The 21,098-nt window shown below is 42.5% G+C and overlaps 1 protein-coding gene across 3 annotated transcripts in view; it reads left to right on the forward strand.

Annotated features, from left to right (window-relative positions):
- The window catches only part of SLC9A7 (solute carrier family 9 member A7), a 127,461-nt gene that overhangs the window by 36,356 nt on the left and 70,007 nt on the right, over positions 1-21,098 (forward strand). The window contains exon 1 of one of the 3 annotated variants that reach the window (XM_027607352.2): positions 13,121-13,161. The exons of the other annotated variants lie outside the window; for them this stretch is intronic. Within the exon in view, the coding sequence (XP_027463153.1) occupies positions 13,155-13,161 (7 nt within the window). The 5' untranslated portion in view covers positions 13,121-13,154. Of the gene's footprint in view, positions 1-13,120; positions 13,162-21,098 lie in introns of those variants that run through there. 3 annotated transcript variants of the gene reach the window in all.

The raw sequence follows: 21,098 nt of genomic DNA on the forward strand, positions 1-21,098 counted from the left end.
CTCGCTGAAAATACTGGTGTTTGCAAAAGGAATGTTCTTAGAGAATATATTACTTACTATTTCTTCAAAAAATAATTTTAGCCCAAACATCAGGAAATGATAGATTGGACCATATAATACTGCCCTCCAATATTCCATCCACAGAATTGCCCGTATAGAACCAAACTAACATTATGCCTTTAGTTTTCTCTGAGGGCTACTTATTTGTGGAATGCCTTTGCATTTTGGAGAAAAATGTTCTTAAAGCTATTGTTGACCTTTGGTGTGACTCCCCTCTCCCCAGTTTCTACAAAAACCCTGAGACAGAATCTTCTTAGAGCACAGGAGCAACAGAATAATTTTGTGATTTATCAACACTTAGGCTAGAATAGGAAACTCATGTTTAGTCTTGTGTTTTCCATTTTGCTCTTGTCAGAAGAATGCAAAGCTTTAAGCTTATTTTCTATGGTCTCCCTCAGATAACTTTTTTGATTACAGCTTTTCTTGTGTCCTTTGTCTTACTGTGTTCATTGATGTTTTAACTGGATTTGTGTTTCTACTTTAACCAGTTGGAATAATATTTAAAGTTTATTTTTAAGGAGAATGAAAATTTGGGATGACCCTACATCAGTATTTATTAGGATATTTAAGAGGACTGCTTAGATTTCCTTGAACAGCAAATTTTTTCTTAATGACATTAAAATACTGTATTATCCAAACATAATAGAAATTGAAATATTAAAGGGATTTTGTGGTGCTATATGGAACTTGTAGTCATTTGACCCCTTGTATAATTCATATTGATAATATATGTGTCCATTTTATAGCACTTGGAGAACCATTTGAGCATTTTCCAGGAATATAGGCTGCAGTTACAACTTTGCTTTTTATTTTTTACATAGCTCCTGTTCGCAGTGCTGAAGAATGTGACACCCCCTTCCCAATTATTTCATTATTTCTGTGGGAAAATGCAATTAGATTATTCTGGTGACTGTGTTTTTGCATAGCTTATGTGACCAGATGTCCAGGATGAGAACCAAGCCTAGGGTTTTTGTTTTGTTTCTGTCCTGGGCAGCCCTTATCCTTTTGATCAGGTTTCTGGCTTTATCTGGAAGCTAACTGACTTTAGGACAAGGTGATTTTCCCCTTCCCAAAACATCAAGGAACTGGAATCAGAAACAGAGAGAGAGAGAGAGAGAGAGAAAGGGAAAAATAAATTTTGAAAAATGAAATTATCAAAATAGCCTCAAATAGCATTTGAAAGTCACTTGGGAATTATTTGCTTGTGGATATCAGGGTCATCCCTTCCTGTTTGGGTGTAAATCATTTAGATCTCCAATTTGCTGCTGCTGGATATTTTGAACCAGAAGTAGTGCTTTCACAATAGGCTTTGAGTCCTTAGAGCTCTGTATTTCAAGTGTTTCTCAGGGTGAGTCAGTGGGGAGTTTGAGAGCAGATTTGGGCAAGGTAATTACTTCCTCCTCTCTATGCTTTCAGAGCACCTGCCTCTGCGGTAGTACTCCTGCTCTGGGCTAGAGCTTTTTGTCTTACTGAACAGGAGCCTGCCTTAGTCATCGCAGGGCTCTCAGCATCTAGTGGCTGGGTAATGCAGGCAACAGGGAGCCCTTTCTCGGATTATTTCCACTGGTGATAAGCTTAGGTGCTCTGAAAACAAACCTCTTTACCAGATGTTCTAGGAAGGCAGAGTCCTCCAAGGTCACGGACAGGTTCGCTTTACCAGTTAGCCCCGGGGTATGTGGTGCATTCAGGTCCGCTCGTATGCTCACTGGCTAAAGAGTCTGGAGGCTGGTTCAGAGTCACTGTTTAACCCCACAGTGCACACCTGTACTTGAGCAGACCACTGACTAACTCTAGATTTCAGCAGCTTGATTCACAACGCTCAGAAAGTGCACTGCCTACCTTAGAGGGCTTTTTGCCAGGGGGGAACAAACAAATTAAGTAATGTACATATAAAGATTTCTCAAGACTAAAAAATACACTCTATGTGACGTTTTGTCATTCTTAACTAACCAAGGATGATGGCGTCTTCACAAATTTTGATTCAATCCAGAACCAAATCTTCTATCGCTGGACTCCTATTTTGACATCAACGATCATGATATTAACAACATTGTGACCATCTCCAGGCACCAAGTGCACTCAAACCATTATAGAGAAAAAGCTGTTCAGCTATAAATATACCAAACTGGTCAGGTTGGTTTGGTGTTGTCATTGTTGTAATTATCCTCATGTGGAAGAAGGGGCTCAGGGTGTCTCTGGAACCTCTTTTATAAAGTTATAAAGTACTAATCCAATTCATGAGGTGTTCCACCCTCATGACTAAAGCACCTTCCAAAAGCCCCATTTCCTATGCCATCATCTTTGGGGATTAGGATTTCAGCATACTAATTTGGGGTAGGGAGACACAAACATTCAGACCATAGAAATCATTATTTTAAAATCTAACTTAGCAATCTTTTTTCAGCATGTTTTCTTCCATTGGCCATATATACTGGTCTCTCCTTTCCTCCTTGGAACCAGCTTCACCATTCTGTCTCGTTTCCTAATTAAGCAGTAAATAGCTTTGATATCTCACTATTTTTATGAGAACCTTGTTTTTGACTTTTTGAAATTTATCCTTTGACAAAAATGAGAACCAGGAAATAATGTGTACTGTGGTTAAGCCCGAATCATCCGCCCAAATACCATTAGTCCATTGATGTACTTAGTATAATATTCAATTGAACTTTAGAAAATTAGACTGTTGTAGTGACAGTAATTTAAAGATAATGTTAAGGAATTTTTTTCTTGACTTTTTGACGACAGGTAGGATTGATTAGAGGATGAGAAGAAAGCAGATGGTGGGAGGCATATTTTATAGTTATCTATTCTGATAGGGCATTTTACATGTATGTGTTCAATACCGTTAGACATTTGATCCCATTGGTTCTTTATTGTCTGCGTTTATTTCAGAGCTTCTGGTGGTTTTTTTCCCCCCTTGATGTGAGTGGATTCTAAGCCATGACTCTTACATTTCCACAAACATTAACTCAACATTACAAGGCAAGTACTCTTATTAACGCACCTGCTTTACAAGAGAAGAAACTGAGGTATGAGAGGTAATTTGTCCACAGGCATCAAACTAGTAACTGAGAAGCAGAGATTCGAACTGAGGCAGGAATTCACTGACTTAACTTCACTGAAGCAGAGCTGTCCGTTCTGGCTTTGCAAATAGAGCTCATTTAACCTTGGCTGCCAGGAGGGAAAATTGAGGTCCAGGAGGGCTCAAGCAATTTCGCCCAAGGTTCATTAGCTAATTAGCAGTGGTTGGGGCATCCAGGTGTTTACTGTATGTCTGCTACTATGCTATTCCATGTGGGGATAGATATAAAAGAAATCTATAGACCTAATTCTCAAGGAGTTTACAATCTAGTTAGGGATATGGAATAATTTAAGAACTGGGCTAATCTGTGATGAAAATGAATATTGATTATTTTAACATGTAGGGTATTAGAGAAATGAGATATCAATGTGAACAAGGAACTTGGGTAGGCTTTAGAGAATTGAGGTTCATCCAAGTGAAAAATTTTGTGAAAGTACAGAAGTAAAGTAAATGCATCTACAATGTCTAATATATACTAGATGCAAAAAGTAATTTGCTTGGTGAATGAATCTCTCCTCTAACAAATTTATCTTCCAGTTTCATTCTCTCTTCCACTGTATCTAGTCTACTGTTGAACTTGAAATAAGATTCTAAGATCATGTTTTTCTCTTCCAGAGTTTCTGTTGGTTCTTTCTAAAATCTCAGCCTTCCACCCCACGCTATTCTTCTTAACCCTTTTTCTGCTATATATATATATATATATATATATTTGCCATAGCATTTACCGTGTTCTTTTCTTATGTAATTTACTTATTTCTTCTGTTTCTCCCCCGCCTCCCCCCCCCCCCCCGTAGAATGTAAAGAAGTTCCATGAGAGCAGGAATTTCTGTTTGTTTTGTTCATGGATACATATCCCCAAAGATTAGAACAGTGCTTGGGACATAGTAAAAGCTGAAAACTCATTTGTTGAATAAATGTGTGGTCTGTAAGTGTGGAGGCAATGATGAAACCTGTCAGGTCAGATCGAAGGGGGGGGTGGTCCTTGTAGAACATATTAGGAAATAAAATGGGGGGGATGCATTCATTATGGCCAGATTACAGAGGGTTGCATGTTTTGAGGGAAGGTTTAGAGGTTCACTACAATAGGCGCACACATTATTTATAAAGCTGAGCAAAATCTTATAATTCACTTGTCATCTGGGAGGCATCAGGAAATAGCAGAAGGAACTCTTGCTTTGGAATTAAAGTAAATGAGTTCAAATCCTATAGTTTCTGTGACCCAATCAGCTATGTGACCTCAGGCAGGCTATTTACTCTTAAAGGTCTAGTTTTCTCAACTGTTAAGTACTGTAAAATAACCCCTACCTCATAAAGTTACGGTGAAAATTAAGAGATAATGTTATAAGTAAAACCTTTAGAATAAAGTGGATATTCAATAAGTATTTCTTATTCTGCATGGATTTATTTGAAATTATTTTAATGTACTAAAACATACTTTTGCTGTTTGGGGCAAATTACTTAGAGTAGTAGGAGGAAGCAAACAACACTGGGGTGGTGTACTGTAACTGTGGTTTAGGAAAAAAAACTGCCAAATATGAGTAAAAATGAAAAGAAGATACTATATTTGGGTATTTCAGAGCCATGAAAAAAAAAACCCACAGAAAGAACCAGTATCTTTTCACTTCTCCAAAATGGTTTGGAACCTTCAGTTAACTACAGAAGAGAGGAAAATCCCCTAATAATACCGGAGTCACTAATAGTAATGCCTCCAAAAGTACCGAACCACTGGGAAGCCACGAGGCTCTGGGGAAAATCAACCTTTCCTGACATCCTCCTGGGTGTCCCCTTCTGGGCAGGAATCCCACACCGACGTGAGCCTGGGTGCTAACGGGACCCTCTACATAAAATATTTTAATGTTAAGTCCTCTACTTGTTAAGGGTCAACCAAGGAAAACATCCTCCTGGAGAAGCCTTGGACATTTTCTGTATAGCTGTTTGTTAAAGACGACTTCATTATCTTTTTTTGGGGGGGGGGCTAATTGAGCCTTGAGACAGATTTGTTTTAGAGTGAGGATCCAGCAAACATTTATTTCTCTCAACTGGTTTATTTCCTTCTATCAGATGTTGTGACTGAAACAGCACCCAAGGCTTTCTTTCACTTGTCAGGAAACCCAGCACAGCCTGTAACGCTTTATTACAATCACAGAAAGTCAAGGAGGACCATACACTTCATTCCTCTTCCTATGTAGTTTAATATTATCAATTTCTCTTTTAACTGGCTTGCTGTAGGGGACTTTAAAGGCATTACCAAACAACCAGCCTGTACCTGAGACTGATCCATACAGCTTAGCATTTAACGGATTGAACGTTGCTCCAGATGTGATCCAAACACTTTGTAAATAGAATGTCTTCAGAAGACCCTGGTGTCTAATGATAGGGGAGCAGTTTAATAAATGTGGTGCATGCATCCACCCCATTGAGAATGTAGATCCTAAATTGTAAAGAAAATCGGTCCTGTAAGCCCTTACAAGGAGCACAACATGCCACTGACCGGCAGTGAACATGCATGCACTTAGGTTTTGAACAATGGGTAGATCTCAAAAACATAATATTGAGTGGGGGGAAAAAAGGGAAAGGCAGCCCAATCCACCCAGTAAACGTGGCAGAGAAGGCCACTTGTCCCCCAGGATCTGCTTTCCATTTCTTCCATAGGAGTGGGCTTTTAGAAGGAGAAATGGCTTCCCAGAAAGACTTTCTTTTCTCGCCTCTCTTGCAGTCAGATGCGACCGTGTGACCAGGTCCTGGCCGGTGGGTGCGGTGGGGTGGGGTGGGGTGGGAGTCGTGTGCACAGTTGAGAGGCGCTCCCCATAAAGGGAAGGGGAGAGCCTTGTCCCCTTCTCAATTCCTTTCTGCTCTGACTCTTCCGGGAGAGAAAAAATAGGCTCGTGTCTCAGGTAAGCCCCTGGTATTCTGGTCTTGGTTCCAGCAGCTGAACCTGTTTCCCCATGCCCCCATGATACTGTTTCTGGAAGTTTAAAAGAAGCAAAAGAATATTCTGTATTTGTGGATATGTAGGTTTAACCAGCCTTGGACTGGCCAGCGGCTGACATGAGGGGTGGGCGCCGCAGAGGCGGAGGGAGGGGATGGAGCGAAGGAGAGGAAGAATACAGCTGGCTTTCTGTCCCTCCTGTGTGTCGGAGCAGGCCGGGCAGTGATGAAGCGTGGTGATGTCGGCGCGTGTGAGATTTCTGTGAGTGCTCACGCCGCGCTCTTTCCTGCTGGCTTTTAGCAACGACTTTTGTCCCTGTCTGAGGTAAGCGACTGCATTTGGAGGACATACTGGTATTATCCGGTCCCCTGTCAGACAGCCATGGAGGACACAGCCGTAGTTGTCACTGTAGGAGTGAGCCGTGAGACAGAATTGGGAAAACAGACGCTTTTGCAGTTTGCTGTTAAGGCCTGGGGCACAGATGTTGCCAGAAGGCTGGCAGGCTGCAAGGGGCCACACAGGTAGCATGTACCTTGGCCCAGACTCTAGACAGTGATGTCACCCGCTCAAAAGCCGAAACTGTCAGCAGCCTGAGTGACTCTGTCTCTTGGGGCCAAGCTCAAGTTCATGAGGCTCAGAGAGTCTGAACCTAACCGGAGTGCAGAGTTCAGACAAAGTAGACTGTTTTCTCCGTGTAGACAAGCAGCAGATTCCTCTGTGTAGACCCCGAGTTGTTGTCAGAAGGTGACTTAGAGGACAGGGTAAAGATGGAAGCAGTTGGTTGTGATATGCTTCTATCTGGACTGGAAAAGACTGATGGCTCCGTCTCCTTCCTAGGGACAGCTTTGTCCCTCCCCCCCCCCCACGCCACCCAACTGGTTTAGGTCAGGCACTGTTTCCATTCTGTCAGCCAGTGGTCACACGGGTCATCTTACCATCTGACCTTTGGAGATTTGCTTTTCTTCTTCTTTTCACATTGTTTTTCCAAACTGGATACCACACAGTGCACTGGATTCTCCCCAGGTGAATCTAAGGTGCATTCCAACTGGGTCGCTTTGCAGTTTGGGGATTCCCAGGCTCTTCGGGGCACACAAACAGCGAATCTCCTGGCTTACTCCCATAATTTGCCAGTCACATCTAATATATGGCAGTTTTCCTGGCTGTCTGAAGAAAACCTTCATTCTCTTACCATTAATTCTTGGGGACCCTCATGTCTGCCCTCACCCCCATTCCAGGCGCATTCCACGATGTTTTTGGTAGTATTTTTGGGTGAGTTTCTTCCTGGCTACCCAGCTGTCCCTTCTTTCATTCTCTTTCCCTAGGTGCAGAGTTGCCCAAAGTCTAGTCCTTGATCCGATAAGTTTCTTTCACTCCCTGGTCCATGGCTTCAGATACCATTTTTACATAGCTGCCTTGCAGGTCTTTATATTTAGTCTTGACTGTAATTTCTGTAATACAGTCCTGAAACTCATAACTTATTTAAATGAATTTTTGATAAGATAATACATATCATGGTACAAAATGCAAAAGTTCCAAGAAAAGACAAGTGAAAAAGAGACCTCTGTTTGTCCTTGGGTAGAAATTTATCCTATTCTCTTCCTTGGAGGCAAATGTTCTCGTCATTTGGGCCATTTCCACCCTGAATGTGCCATACTCTGAAATCAGTGTATGTGATGACAGAGTTAGCACCTTTTGTTTTTTTTTTTAAGATTTTATTTATTTATTTATTTATTTATTTATTTGCGAGAGAGAGAGAGAGAGAGAGCGAGCGAGCTTGCGAGCATGTACACATGCACGCGAGCAGAGGGAGGTCCAGAGGGAGAGAATCTCAAGCAGACTCTGTGCAGAGCGTAGACCCTGATGCAGGGCTCGATCCCACGACCCTGAGATCATGACCCAAGTTGAAACCAAGAGTCAGACACTCAACCCACTGCACCACCCAGGCACCCCAGCATCTTCCATTTTTAATTCCGGCTTTCCCACTGGACATTCTCACTTCCTGTAAATGCTGTCCATACCTTACCAGCCACCTCAGCTCAAAGCCTTGGTGTTTTCTTTTGCCTCATTTATATCTTTTTATTCACCATATTCCACTGCCTTATTCTTCACAGTGCATTTTGCAACAGACTTTTCCTTTCTGTTACACTGGCCTGTCAACAGCAACCAACCAGATGGTGTGGTAACCTCCCTCTTCACACAATATTTGATGATTCCCCTGAGAACGTGAACGTCCACTACTGTACTATAACTAGAAGGATGGTTGATGGATTGTGTACACGATGCGTTTTTGTTTGCACAACTAGCCTTCAACTGGATTATGGGCACTCAGAGGACAGGAATCATTGTGCGCTCTTTCTGGTATATTCCTTTTAGCACTTGACATGGTCTTATACATCGAGCCAGTTCTCAGTATATATTTGGTAAGTGATGAGCTGAACATTGTTTTTTGTTGGTTTAAGTAAGATGTGGGCATTTTGTTTTAAAAACATGGAAAAAAATAAGTGGCAGGGAATATAGTGGCAAGACGTTGAGAAGATAGGCGGCTATATTTGGGAGCATTTTTACCTTTTCTTTTCCTCGACCTTGTGGTGGTTTTGAGGTAGGTCACTGAGGAGCATGAGGTGACTGCGAGGAAGCCTAGGAGGCTGTTAAAAGAAAAAATCCACGTGAGAAGAATGGTTGCCACTGCAGAACTAGGTGCCTGCCTGTGGGCGACTGACATGGGGCTGACTCACAGGGAAGCGGCTTTGACGGGGACAGGGTTGGGGAGAGAAACAATGTTCATAGGGAGGAGTGACAGTTACCTCTTGCACCTGCGGAGTTAGGGATGTTCGGGAGATTTGGAGGTAAGTTTCTGGAGTGGGGATGGGAAGATCGTGCTGGACCTATGGTTGCCGGGATCCCTGCTTTAAATCTTCATGTTGGGTGGATTAAGTTCTGTACTGAAAAATTGCTTATTATGGAAAATTTCAAGCACGTGAAAGTTGAGACAATACTATTATGGTATTGTCTTGGTATGGTATTATATGGATATAAGTCACCTTTTCTATGAAGTTTTCCTCAACTACTTTTTCACTTAAAAGAATGATTCATTCTGTTCCCTACTATGTCACCTGTTTCTGCCTCTATTTTATGGTGCTGGTCACAGTTTGACTGGCTTTGTAATTAGTTATGTGTTCCCAGGCTGGCAGGGGTGGGTGTGGTGTTGGTAGGGGGCTCAGGAGGGCAGGTTCTCCATGCCTCCTTAGCACCCAGTCCAAAGCCGTCTCCTCCTGGAATGCAGCATACGCCTGTTCAGTACCAGCTCTTAGAAGGATGAACAACAGATTGTCTTTTTTTTTTTTTAAGTTTATTTATTTAAGTAAACTCTACACCAAACGTGGGGCTTGAACACTCATGACCCTGAGATCAAGAGTCACATGCTCCTCTGACGGAGCCAGCCAGGCACCCCCAGCTTTTCTATTATAGCTTCTCCACTGGGTGTTTTGTTTTAAAATAATTTTATCAAGTAGGCCATTAAATATGATATAGTTTTGAGCCAGGTCGAACTTAAACCAGTGAGTAATTACATTTTATTCTGCTCTCATAAGCACATAAAAGATTTTGCTGGGAATATGTGTGAAGTATTTCTTGATGTGTCATTAATGTCGACTCTGGTTATTGACTTTGGATACTTCACAGACACCAATTTCATGACTCAAGAAATTGCAACAAAAATAGGAAAGTAATCTTTTCAGATGCTGTTTTGTTGCCTGCCAAAACTTAAACATATGGTGCAGGGGGATAAGGGCATTATGTTCACAGTTTGGGGAACTGATGCTTCCGTCTGTGTATAATCTATTAATGGTATTTGTTGTCAAATTATAGTTTTTGGTTTTCATGATTTCATTCTTTCAGCAAACATTTTTTGAATGATGACCACATTCCAGACATCACACTGGGTTCAGTGGAGTTTGCGGTATCATGGGGAGGACAGACATGCAATAACAGTTAGGTGGGCACCAGCTAATTTGTGCCAAAGCTGGTGCAGTTTCGGATGAGTCCTGCAGGTGAATAGGAACTGGCCAGGTAGACAGGGGAGGGCACGGTGGGAACTGGGAGACAGACCTGGCAGGGTGGACTGCATGTGCTGAGAGCAGAGACGTCAGAAATGGCCTGGCTTACTTCAGTATTTAGCTATCGTTTTGATTTTTAACAGGAAATATATATATTGTGCACGGTAGAAAATTCAAATAGCTCCAGAGTGAAAATTAAATCCTATCTTTCCTCTGATCCCCGGCCAACTCAGTTCCCTTCCATAGAGATACCAGGGTTATACCTTCATGTGGATATCCTTTCAGGGAATTTTGCTGCATTTAAAAACCTGAGATAGATTTTCTTTTTTCATTTCCCATGCAAAAGGTAGTGTGCTATACAACTCATTCTGCACCTTGCTTTTCTTTTTCTCCCCCACTTAATGCATTGTATGTAGCACTGCTGCATTCTTTTTAGTATAATGGCTACAGACTTCGTTATATGAAGGGACCACAATTTATTTAGCCGGCACCCTTTGGAAGAGGCATTTAGGCCTTTTATAACAATGTATTGTTATCCATCCTGTGAAACCGATTGGAATAAGTGAGCAGTAGTCCCAGAGTGCAGAGCTGAGGGTCATAAACGTATTCGCCCCTTAGTTCAGATTCTGTTAGCAAACAAAAAGTCCAGCATATTTAGAAAAGAACCAAATAGAATTTCAAGAAGTGAAAACCAGTCATTGACATTACAAACTCAATGGATAGAGTAAAGAGCTGAAGAGAGAATTGGCAAACCAGACAAATGGATCTGAAGCAATTATCCAGAAAGTGGTACAGAAAAGCAGAAGGAAACTACATCCACGTGCTCCAGCATGACACAGCAGTGAGCCATGATGCACCAGAGAGCAAGTCACCAAATAATTCATATCACACATAATTCAAAGACATACAAAATGAAACAACACAGATCCACAATTAGACTCTAGGGGCATAATAAACACCCAGTTCAGGGTAGCAGTTTCCAGGGGGTGGGGGGGTGAGGGCAAGTTCAGGTCTTGATTGGGAAGAATATAAAGGGCGCTTAGCTCTCTTGGTAAGGCATTGTTGATCAAGCTGAGTGATAGCCACCTAGAGGTCTGGTAGACCATTCTTAGCCTGATAAAGTCTTGTGAAATGTATTAAATATACAAAAGAGTGTATATAACTTAAAAAGTGGAATAAACACCTCTGTGTTTACTGTCCAGCTTAAGAAACAAAATTACCGGTACCTTTGAACCCCCCCGTGTATATTCTTTCCCAGTTATATTACTCTTTATCCCCTATATGTAGTTCTATTTTTGGGTAGCTGATATATTTCATAGTAAAGATTTTGTAGTCTTGCCATAGTTAACTTACTAGTATAGGTTATCATCAATTTAAATTCCTCCTTTTTTAGAATTGTTGTAACGATCATCTGAGTTAAAAATTATGTATTGTGTGCCTCTGATTAAATTTCTCAACGTAACACATTTCAGTATCTTCCCGAGTAGGTGATGTTTTAAAAGCATTAATGAAAATTAACCTTTTATCTGGCTCCATCAGTTCTGATCACAGAGAACAGAGGTATGGTAGTTTCTTGGCTAGTGCCCTAGGAAAATACTTTTTAAAAAGATTTTATTTATTCATTTGAGAGAGAGAGAGAGAGAGAGAGCACACACAAGCAGGGGGAGAAGCAGAGGGAGAGGGAGAAGCGGACTCCCCGCTGAGCTGGGAGCCTGACATGGGGCTCGATTCCAGGACCTGGGAATCATGACCTGAGCCGAAGACAGATGCTCAACCATCTGAGCCACCCAGGCGCCCCGAAAATGCTTTCTACAAAAGTCTGAGTTCATGCTGGGAGGGCAATACGGGGAAAGTCTCCTTTGGAAGATTAAGAAGAGTCATCGTGGTGGTAGTATGGGAAAAGGAAAGACAGACAAAAACCATCTGTGGAGTAGCGGTTAAGGACCTTGTGTTAGAGCAGTGGGACCTTAACTTTCCATCTGTAAAAGAAAGGTTTCCTAGTTGTGAGGTCGGGTGTGAGTTAGCTGCAAGGCTATTATTGACAGTCTAGAGAAGCCCCCTGCAATTTCTCAGAAATAGTGTATTAGTCAGCTCGGGCTGCTATTAACAAAACACCACAGACTGGGTAGCTTAAACAAGAGAAATTTATTTCTCACAATTTTGAAGGCTGTTAAGTGTAAGATCAGGATGGCAGCATAGTTGGGTTCCGGGGAGGCCTCTCTTCCAGGCTCACAGACGGCTACCGTCTCGTTGTGTCCTCACATGGCCTTGCCTCTGTGCACGCATGCGCAGGAAGAGGAAGCAGGTGTCTCTTCCTCTTCTTATAAGGCCACCCGTCCTATTGGATGAGGGCCCACCTTATGACCTCACTTAACATTTATTTCCTCCTCAAAGACCTTATCTCCAAATTACAGTCACGTGGTGGGGGGGAAGGGGTTAGGGCTTCAACATAGGAAGTTTGAGAGAACACAGTTCAGCCCATAGCAGATAATTTATTTTGGTTGCTTGTCTTTGAATTCAGGTGAATTCTTAAATAGGTTTTGTTTTCTTTAATTTGCAAAAACACACCGTCATCAATTAAAAGTTTGGGGAGTACAGTTCTGTTTCTGTTCATTGATGTTCCCATGTGTTATGTAGGTGCTGTTGTGGGCTCTAGTTTCGTGGCTCTCTAAGATAACTGCGATTAGTGCATCCCATTATTTCCAGTGCTACTGAACTGCAGAGCCTCTAGGAGGGTTGATTCTATAATATGCCTCATAAAAACCACTGAAAGGTTTTTAACTGGTGAGAGTGCTTGAAGTGTATTCATTAATTTGGGCCAAATTCTAAAGGCTAATAAATGTGGGTACCCTTGCATTTTGTGGCAGGTAAGAAGTTGAAAATAAGTAGTTGCTTTTTTGGGGTTCAGAACTAAGTGTCTTTTCCTATAACTCACATAAGGTAATTCTTTGTTAACAGATGGCTACTGGCTAATGTCCCCATAGTCTACTGTCATTTATTGTGTGGCTGTGGTGGGTCAGATGCAGGAATGGCTGGTGAGTACTCCCTGAGCATTGCCCTTGGGAGAATTAGCCCTGGGGATGAGGGAGGGGCTGTTAAAAAGGCCTTCACAGTGCAGTGCAGTTGTTGCTCTGATAACAGAGACTGTGTCCTGGAGATGCATGGTGAGCAGGGTAACCACATACGGTTGTATAGGTTGTGCCCTGAACAATTCCACAGAGCATCTTTCATGTGGAATTCTGCGAGGGCAGCCCTGATTGTGGAGAATCCAGTCCAGTCCTGAGGTATCAGGAAGGGCTTCCCTGCCAGGAAGAAGTGATAACTATATTGTGACCTAAAGGATAAGTAGGGCTTAACCCTGTGAGGATGATTAGGGAAGACAGAGTGCGGAGAGACTTCCAGACAGAAGCTCAGAGGAAAGATTGATTAATTTATGTCAAAGGGTAGCTGGTGTTCATCATCTGAAAGTCTTGGCTGAGCCTTTAAAGAGTGACAGGTCAGGAAAGTGGGTGATAATCCACTGTGGTAACCTTTGTAGTCCTTTGGCAGTTGACTTGAATTTGATTAATGTGTGTAATTGAAGGGGAAATACACAAAACAGCAATTAAAATGTGTTGAGTGATGACTTAGCCACAGGTGGTACTGTCCTTGATTCTGGAAAATGGCAGAGTGTGAAGCAGAAACAAATAAATCATATACCTGGTCTAAAACAGAAAACTGATACTATAATTTGAAAGGTCCCTAGACCTAATCCAGGAATTTCCTGGCTTCCCATTATCTTCCACTCAAACATGTCTGTGAATTTTATTTTAAAAGCATTTTGAAGAAAATGTGTTTAAGAATATGGGTGGTCATCTATACTGTTGGTGTTCGAGGGGTTGAATTAGTGATACTCTCTGTTCCCTACCAAAACTTTGAACCAATTGGGAGATAAAGGAATCAGGTCAAAATCTCTCATTGATTAGTGGCAGAACTTGGAGAGTGTGGTTTAGGGGGTGTGGCAATAATGGGATTCCTGAGGCTGTAACCCTGGATTAGGCAGAAATAATCCCTCCAGCCCTGGAAGTGTTGAGCCAGCATAGGCCTCACCTAGAATGAGGCAAGTGTAATCAGCCTACACTTGGGTGTACCATATTGGACTCCTCTAGTTGAAAGTTCAGTCATGGAGTCCAAGTCTGCCTCCCTGGTCCTAGTTTTCAGTGAAAGGCTCTTCCAGTCTTTCATTCTACACTAGAATGAGGATCTTCCTTTTGTAAAGATCGTCAGAAGGTTATATGGTATATGGTCACGTGTGGAGAAGTGCTATATGGCACAGCAAGGATGGGAAGGTTTTTGTGGTGGCTCACCCAAGAGCTTCATGGGACAGTATAACAGTTCTCCCATCTCTGGTGGTGTTAAGCAGATATCTAAGACCTAAAATCATTTCTTCTTTTTATTCCTGTGACATTCCATATTTGGGGAAGCTACTTATAATTGGTGGTGGTTTTGAATCACAAAAACGTGTTCCATCTTGGTCTTAGTCAAATGTCTGGAATGCCAGCTGCTGGAGAAGAGGGGCATTGGATGGGAGGGTGAACTCTTGACTGATGGGCTTGATTTTCACTATTTTAGTGTCTCATATACTGATCGGAACGAGACAGAACTTGTATCTTAAAGAGCTATGGACTCCGTTTCTTTCTTTCATCAAAGTCATCCTCTATCAGGGTAGCATTACTCCCAGGCTGGCTGTTTGGTGATTCACAGATTTTCTGGAGTATTATCAAGAGTTACTGGATGTGGAGCAACTAGAACTCTCATACACTGCTTGGGGGAAAGGGGTTGTCACAAAATGGCATAGTAACTCTGAGAAATGACTTGGCAGATTCTAATAAAGTTAAACGCACACTTGCCCTATGACTGAGCAACCCCACTCTGGGTATTTACTCTAAAGAAATGAAAACACGTTCATGTAAAACCCTGTTCATGGATGTTCAAAGCAGCTTAACTTGTGATAGCCAAAAGCTGGAAACAAGCCAGCTATCCCTCAACAGGTGAATGGATAAAGAAACTTTTGTATATTCATACAACGGAGTACTAGTCAACAGTCAAAAGGAGTGTTAATTCACTGCTTGGGTGAATCACAAGGTACACAGTTTCCCAAGTGGGAAAAATATTTTGGCAGTTTTTTAAAATAGTAAACATAGATTTACCATATGACCCGGAAGTTCCACTCCTGTGTATCTACCCTAGAGAAATGAAAACATGTCCATGGAGACTTGTATGCAAATATCCAGAGCAACATTATTCATAGTAGCAAAAAAGTGGACACAACCCAAATGCTCATCAACTGGTGAATGGATAAGCAAAATATGGTATATTCATACAGTGGAATACTGTTCAGCAGTCAAAAGTAATGAAGTACTGATACCTTCCTTCCACACAGATGAACCTTGAAAACATTACACTCAGCAAAAGAAACCAGATACAAAAGACTACATATGTTATGACTCCCATTTATATGGAATGCCCAGAAAAGGCAAATCTATAGAGACAGGAAGTAGATCACTAGTTGCCTGGGGCTGAGAGTAGGAAATAGAAAGTGATTACAAATGGAAATGTTTCAAAATTAGGTTCACTTTCTTCGCACACTTGTGTAACTGGGTGTGGAACAGGGTGCTTTCTTTTCTCAGAATTTCAGATGAAGCTTTCGAGCTCAGAACAACCCCTGTGTGCTGTAAACAAGCCCACAGTAGTAGCCAGATGGAACTGGTGATCCTCTACTCCCAATTGCTCATATAGTGGAAGTGAAACCTCCTTAGAGAACAGTGCATCCGTGCACCTATTCCCCAACTCCTTAACAAAGGCTTATTAATAGAGACATCTAAATATTACAGCAGGTGGATGGCAGTCTAGAATTAACAGCTAGCTGAGTGTCAACTTATTCGACTGTCCTCCCAACAGCTTCAGTCACAAATGCAGGAACTGGCACCTGACTCATGGGGCCTAGTTTCTTTAGTGGCTGCGTGGGGTTTTTGAACCACACTTTGTCCATAATTAAATTCCTTCCTCATACCACCAGTTTTTGGATGAGCACATATATCCACTGTATATGGAGGGAGAGGTTTGGTCTTCCTTTTAAAAATTAGAAAAGTTGGCAGTTGTACACCATCAGCCCAATATGCTAATACAGTTGTGAAGTGAGTTGTTTTAGTACCTCCATGGTGAAGCAGTCTTAAATTTTTTTTTTCCTGAAAGAGTCTTGAATTTTTGCATCCTTGGAGTTCACCATCGTAAGCCCTGTCAGATGTCAAAGGAATTTCATCCATCTTTGCTTTCTGTAAGATTTTGAAACTACATTCTTCCCTGATATTAGTCAGATATGTGTGAAATCAGTGATTCTTTTTCTTCAGCAGCTGACATCTTATGTGCTACGTTTCTGGCCCACATATGTAATAGGTTATTTCTCTTTGTAATCGAGAACGCTATGATGTTGATCCGTAAAATCTTCAATGCCTTTGTTGATCTCCATCATTTTTTTGCATGGATACTGACTTTTTTGAGCTTTTAAAGAAACTTAATGTTTTGTTTTAATTCCTTGTAGTTAGGACCTTTTTACAGTTCCCTGTCAGAGGATGTCTTCCAGATCTAGCAGATGAAAATATGCCATTTTTGATTTTTGTACACCTTTATCCTTTTCTTACCAAAATGCACCTCCACAGTCCTAATATCTTACTCTTTCTTGAAGTGGAAGACAGTAAACATGAACTTAATATCATAGCGATGACTCTGTTTCTTTGTGCCATGAACTACAGTGATAATAAATATGAATCTAAGATGCTTGAGGAGTAACTCAAAATCTGCCTTGAGTTAGCAGTGTATCCTGTTGCTTGGTATCATTTTGGTCAAAACTATCAGGACGGTGTTGACCTTGTGTCTTTGCTGTGGTGTTTTATGTTGCCACATTTTCCCACAAGGGGGCAGCAGCATCGCCTTCACTGTCTCTCATCTTTAAAATGGGTGCATTGGGCCCAGGTAGGGAGGGAAACATTTTGTCAGTACATAAAAACAATATTCATCAGTTAATAGCACTTCTAGTATGATGGTGATGGTTACTGGAGAGAGGAGAATACGAGGGCATTTCCTGTAATTGAGGAATTTGTCTGCAAATATAAAACTCCTATAAGGAAAAATTTCCTGTTTCCCCTATATACAATACTCACAGCCAACACTTCTGTAACCAGATGTGTGGGGATTTTCCCACGCCAAGCAGTTCTCCAGCTCTCTGATGGGTAGTGACTGGTTGTCCTGTGATTCAACTCAATTCTGACACTACCTGCAGATGGCATCAGCTCCCACAGGGTAAGGGCTCAGTCCCACAAGAGCCCCCCTCAAACTTCAGATGTCAATCACAAGTCCCAGGTGGTCACCTGCACTTCTGGCCGAACAACTACACATCAGAGGTTCCCATGACGCCCTCCTCAGGTTCGGTCATTTGTAGAATGGTTCAAAGAACTCAGGAAAATAGTTTACTTATTTTATTCCGGGTTTATTATAAAAGGATATAATTCAGGAACAGCCAGATGAAAGAGATACATAGGGCAAAGTATGAAGGAAGGAGTGTAGAGCTTCCGCGCCCTCTCTGGGTGCACTACCCTCCCCACACCTCCACATGTTCACCAACCCAGAAGCTCTCTGAGCCCCCATACTTTGGGGATTTTTATGGAGACTCCATTACTTAGGCATGGTTAATTAACTCATTGGCCATTAGTGATTAACTCTACCTCTTGCCCCTCTCCCCTACCTGGAGTTTTGGGGCGGGGTTTAATTTTTCAACTCTGTAATCATAAAGTTCGTTCCCTTGGCAACCAGCTCCCATCCTGTGGATAATGCAGGAGCCTCCAACCACCAGTCATCTTATTAGCATACAAAAAGACACGTGGCACTCCCCGATTCCAAGGGTTTTAGGAGCTCTGTATCAGGTGTCCCAATTGGGACAAAGACCAAATATATTTCCTATTCTAAATGACAGTATCACGCCTCATCTTTCATTAGAGTAGTAGTCATCGTGAAGACCCTGTGCTAGCATGATTTACCTTCTAGTTACCTCCAGTAACAATGAGGTAATACCGTAATACCATAAAGAAACCGTGAGTTCTGGGAAGCAGCTATTGATTTGGAAGGAGGATAGTCTTCTGTAAATGATTTACTTTGATTTCCTGATGAAGACATGAAAGTGAAATCGTGTGGCAGGTAGCCTTCAGACTCTGCAGGTCATCCTGCATTATGATGAGTGTTGAAGGGCTATGGAATCATCTCTTGTCATGTAAAACTTGATCAGAAAATAACTGCCTGACCAAGGAGTGAAGAAGAAATAATAATAATAATAATAATAATAATAATAATAATAAAAACCAACATGAGCTCCATCCGGAGTGGAGAGCAACCCCAGAGAACCTTGAGCAGAACCCCACTCTGGTGACCTCATCACCATCCTGCCCAGGGAGGAGCTGCGGCTGCCACAGCCAGCCCTGGTCACCATCCCCAGCACTGTGACCCTGAGCAGCAGGGCTGGGGCCCAGCAGCTTCCTGCCACCCCTCCTCAGCCCTGCCACCACCCAACGTGGCTCCGTGGGCAGGGTGGAGGGAGTGGTGACCCACCAGCAGGGACAAGAAGGTCATCGTGACAAAAGTGTAAAGAATAGTAAAATGGTTCAGTGTCAGAAACAAATCTGGTTTCATCCACAGGAATGACACCAAGCTATATATACTTGTCCACTAGACTGCCATAGGGAAGAGAACCCCCAGGAAGCACCTTCCCAGCGCAGAGGGTAGAGAAACTGTGTGGTTCGATGCTCCTGACAGAGGAAAGGGTGCAGAGGCAGCAACTGTTGTGGAGAATGGTGGGGAAAGAAAGAGGGCGCCAGGCCCAGCAGCGCACACCTTACTCCATACAGAGACCCTATGAGTGTTGACCAGAGTCTTCCAAGCCTCCTGTGTAGGGAGAAGGGCGAAGGGCGAAGGGCACTGACAACCAGGGTACAGGAGAACAAAGTAGACCAGGGAGACAGACTGTCCATCAAGGTTAGAAACTTGGGATTCTCATGAAGAGGAGCAGGAAAATCAAGGAGAAGGGACCCACGATCAGCAGCCACCTCAGTGTAGGGACCTCCCCAACTTCAGTTACCAGCACAGACACCCAGGAAACCCTGACCTGCAAGATGGCTGAGAGGCCGCAGCTGGGAAGTCCTTTCCGAGGCTGAGCAGGGAGAGACTAAGTGCTAGCTTACCATCTCCTGCACCATCCCGGTTAGTCACCCAACAAGCAGAAATGAATATGAAATGCCAGCAAATAAGACCTGAACAAAAGATCGGTGCTGAAGACCTCAAGTGCTTTCCCCGTAACCTGATGACCCGAACGAGCTGCATTATGGGGTTTTTATTGTTTTTTCCCCTAAAGACAATATCTCTCTCTTTTTTTTTTTTTGTAATGATCAACATGTTTTTCTTTAAAGGCTGGCTTTTTCTTCTACACCCTTAAAGGTTTTGTTTATTTATTTTAAAGATTTTATTTATTTATTTGATACAGACACAGCGAGAGAGGGAACACAAGCAGGGGGAGTGGGAGAGGGAGAAGCAGGCTTCCCGCGGAGCAGGGAGCCCGATGCGGGGCTCGATTCCAGGACTCCGGGATCATGAGCTGAGTGAAGGCAGACGCTTAACAACTGAGCCACCCAGGTGCCCCAACCTTTAAAGGTTTTAAAACTGTTTTATATCTGCTTGAGATGATTAAGAACCTCGTTTTTAATTTGTAATAAACTTTTATAATTTATTTTCCACAAAAGTCAACCAGGTGCAAGTATCTGTTAATACAGATCTTTAATAATAATAATAATAATAATAATAATGCAGTACAGACACAGAGTTTGGCTTACAGAAATGTATTTTTCTAGGGGCACCTGGGTGGCTCAGTTGGTTAAGCATCTGCCTTCGGCTCAGGTCATGATCCCGGGGTCCTGGGACCGAGCCTCGCATCGGGCTCCCTGCTCAGTGGGGAGTCTGCTTCTCCCTCTCCCTCTGCCCCACCCCCCCCCCCACCAAGCTTGTGCTCACACTCTATCTCAAATAAATAAATAAAATCTTGGGGAAAATAAAGAACTGTAAGGGTGCCTGGGTGGCTCAGTCGGTTAAGCGTCTGCCTTTGGTTCAGGTCATGATCCCGGGGTCCTGGGAGCGAGCCCCGCATTGGACTCCCTGCTCAGCGGGGAGGCCTGCTTCTCCCTCTCCCTCTGCCTGCCACTCCGCCTGCTTGTACTCTCTCCCTCTCTCTCTCTCTCTTTCTGTTAAATAAATAATAAATAAATAAAATCTTTTTAAAAAAACTGTATTTTTCTAGATTTCACATGTTGTTCTTCAACAATGTCTTGAGTTCTCATATGTCTTGGTGATAAGAGACATTATAGAACATTATGCACGGAATATAGTAAACGTAGAACTTTCTTTTTCTCATGGAACTTGCTCCATTAACGGCAAAATGAGATGGGGAGCATTTTTAGCATTCTGTCTTTTAATACCGCTAGCAAAGAACTGACTATAGAGAGAAGTCAGAAATCTTCGCCCTCAGAACTGTAGAAAGTGTCTTGTGGCGATTTATGTTTTCTTCACATATCACTCACTTTTACTGTAGCGTATGGGCCTTCTGTCCAGGACCAAGGGAGCAACAGTCCTTCGCTGTGGAATCACATGCTTATCCACAGTTTTGCTGAGTTTTTTTTTTTTTTTTTTTCCCCTAATGGGAAACCCCACCTGAGACCGGAATGAGACCTAAAGACTCGCAGCTAATTATTTTAGCTGTATCGTAGCCACAGCCCTAAGAAGACAGCTCTGTAGTCCTGGAACCATGATCATATACATTTGCACTGTGGTGTTTAGCTCCCCGAGGGATATAATTACTTCCTCCTTGATACCCAGTACTTGCAGTGACCTAAACAAAAGC

Source organism: Zalophus californianus, chromosome X (genome assembly GCF_009762305.2).
Source record: "Zalophus californianus isolate mZalCal1 chromosome X, mZalCal1.pri.v2, whole genome shotgun sequence".
NCBI classification, from domain to species: domain Eukaryota; kingdom Metazoa; phylum Chordata; class Mammalia; order Carnivora; family Otariidae; genus Zalophus; species Zalophus californianus.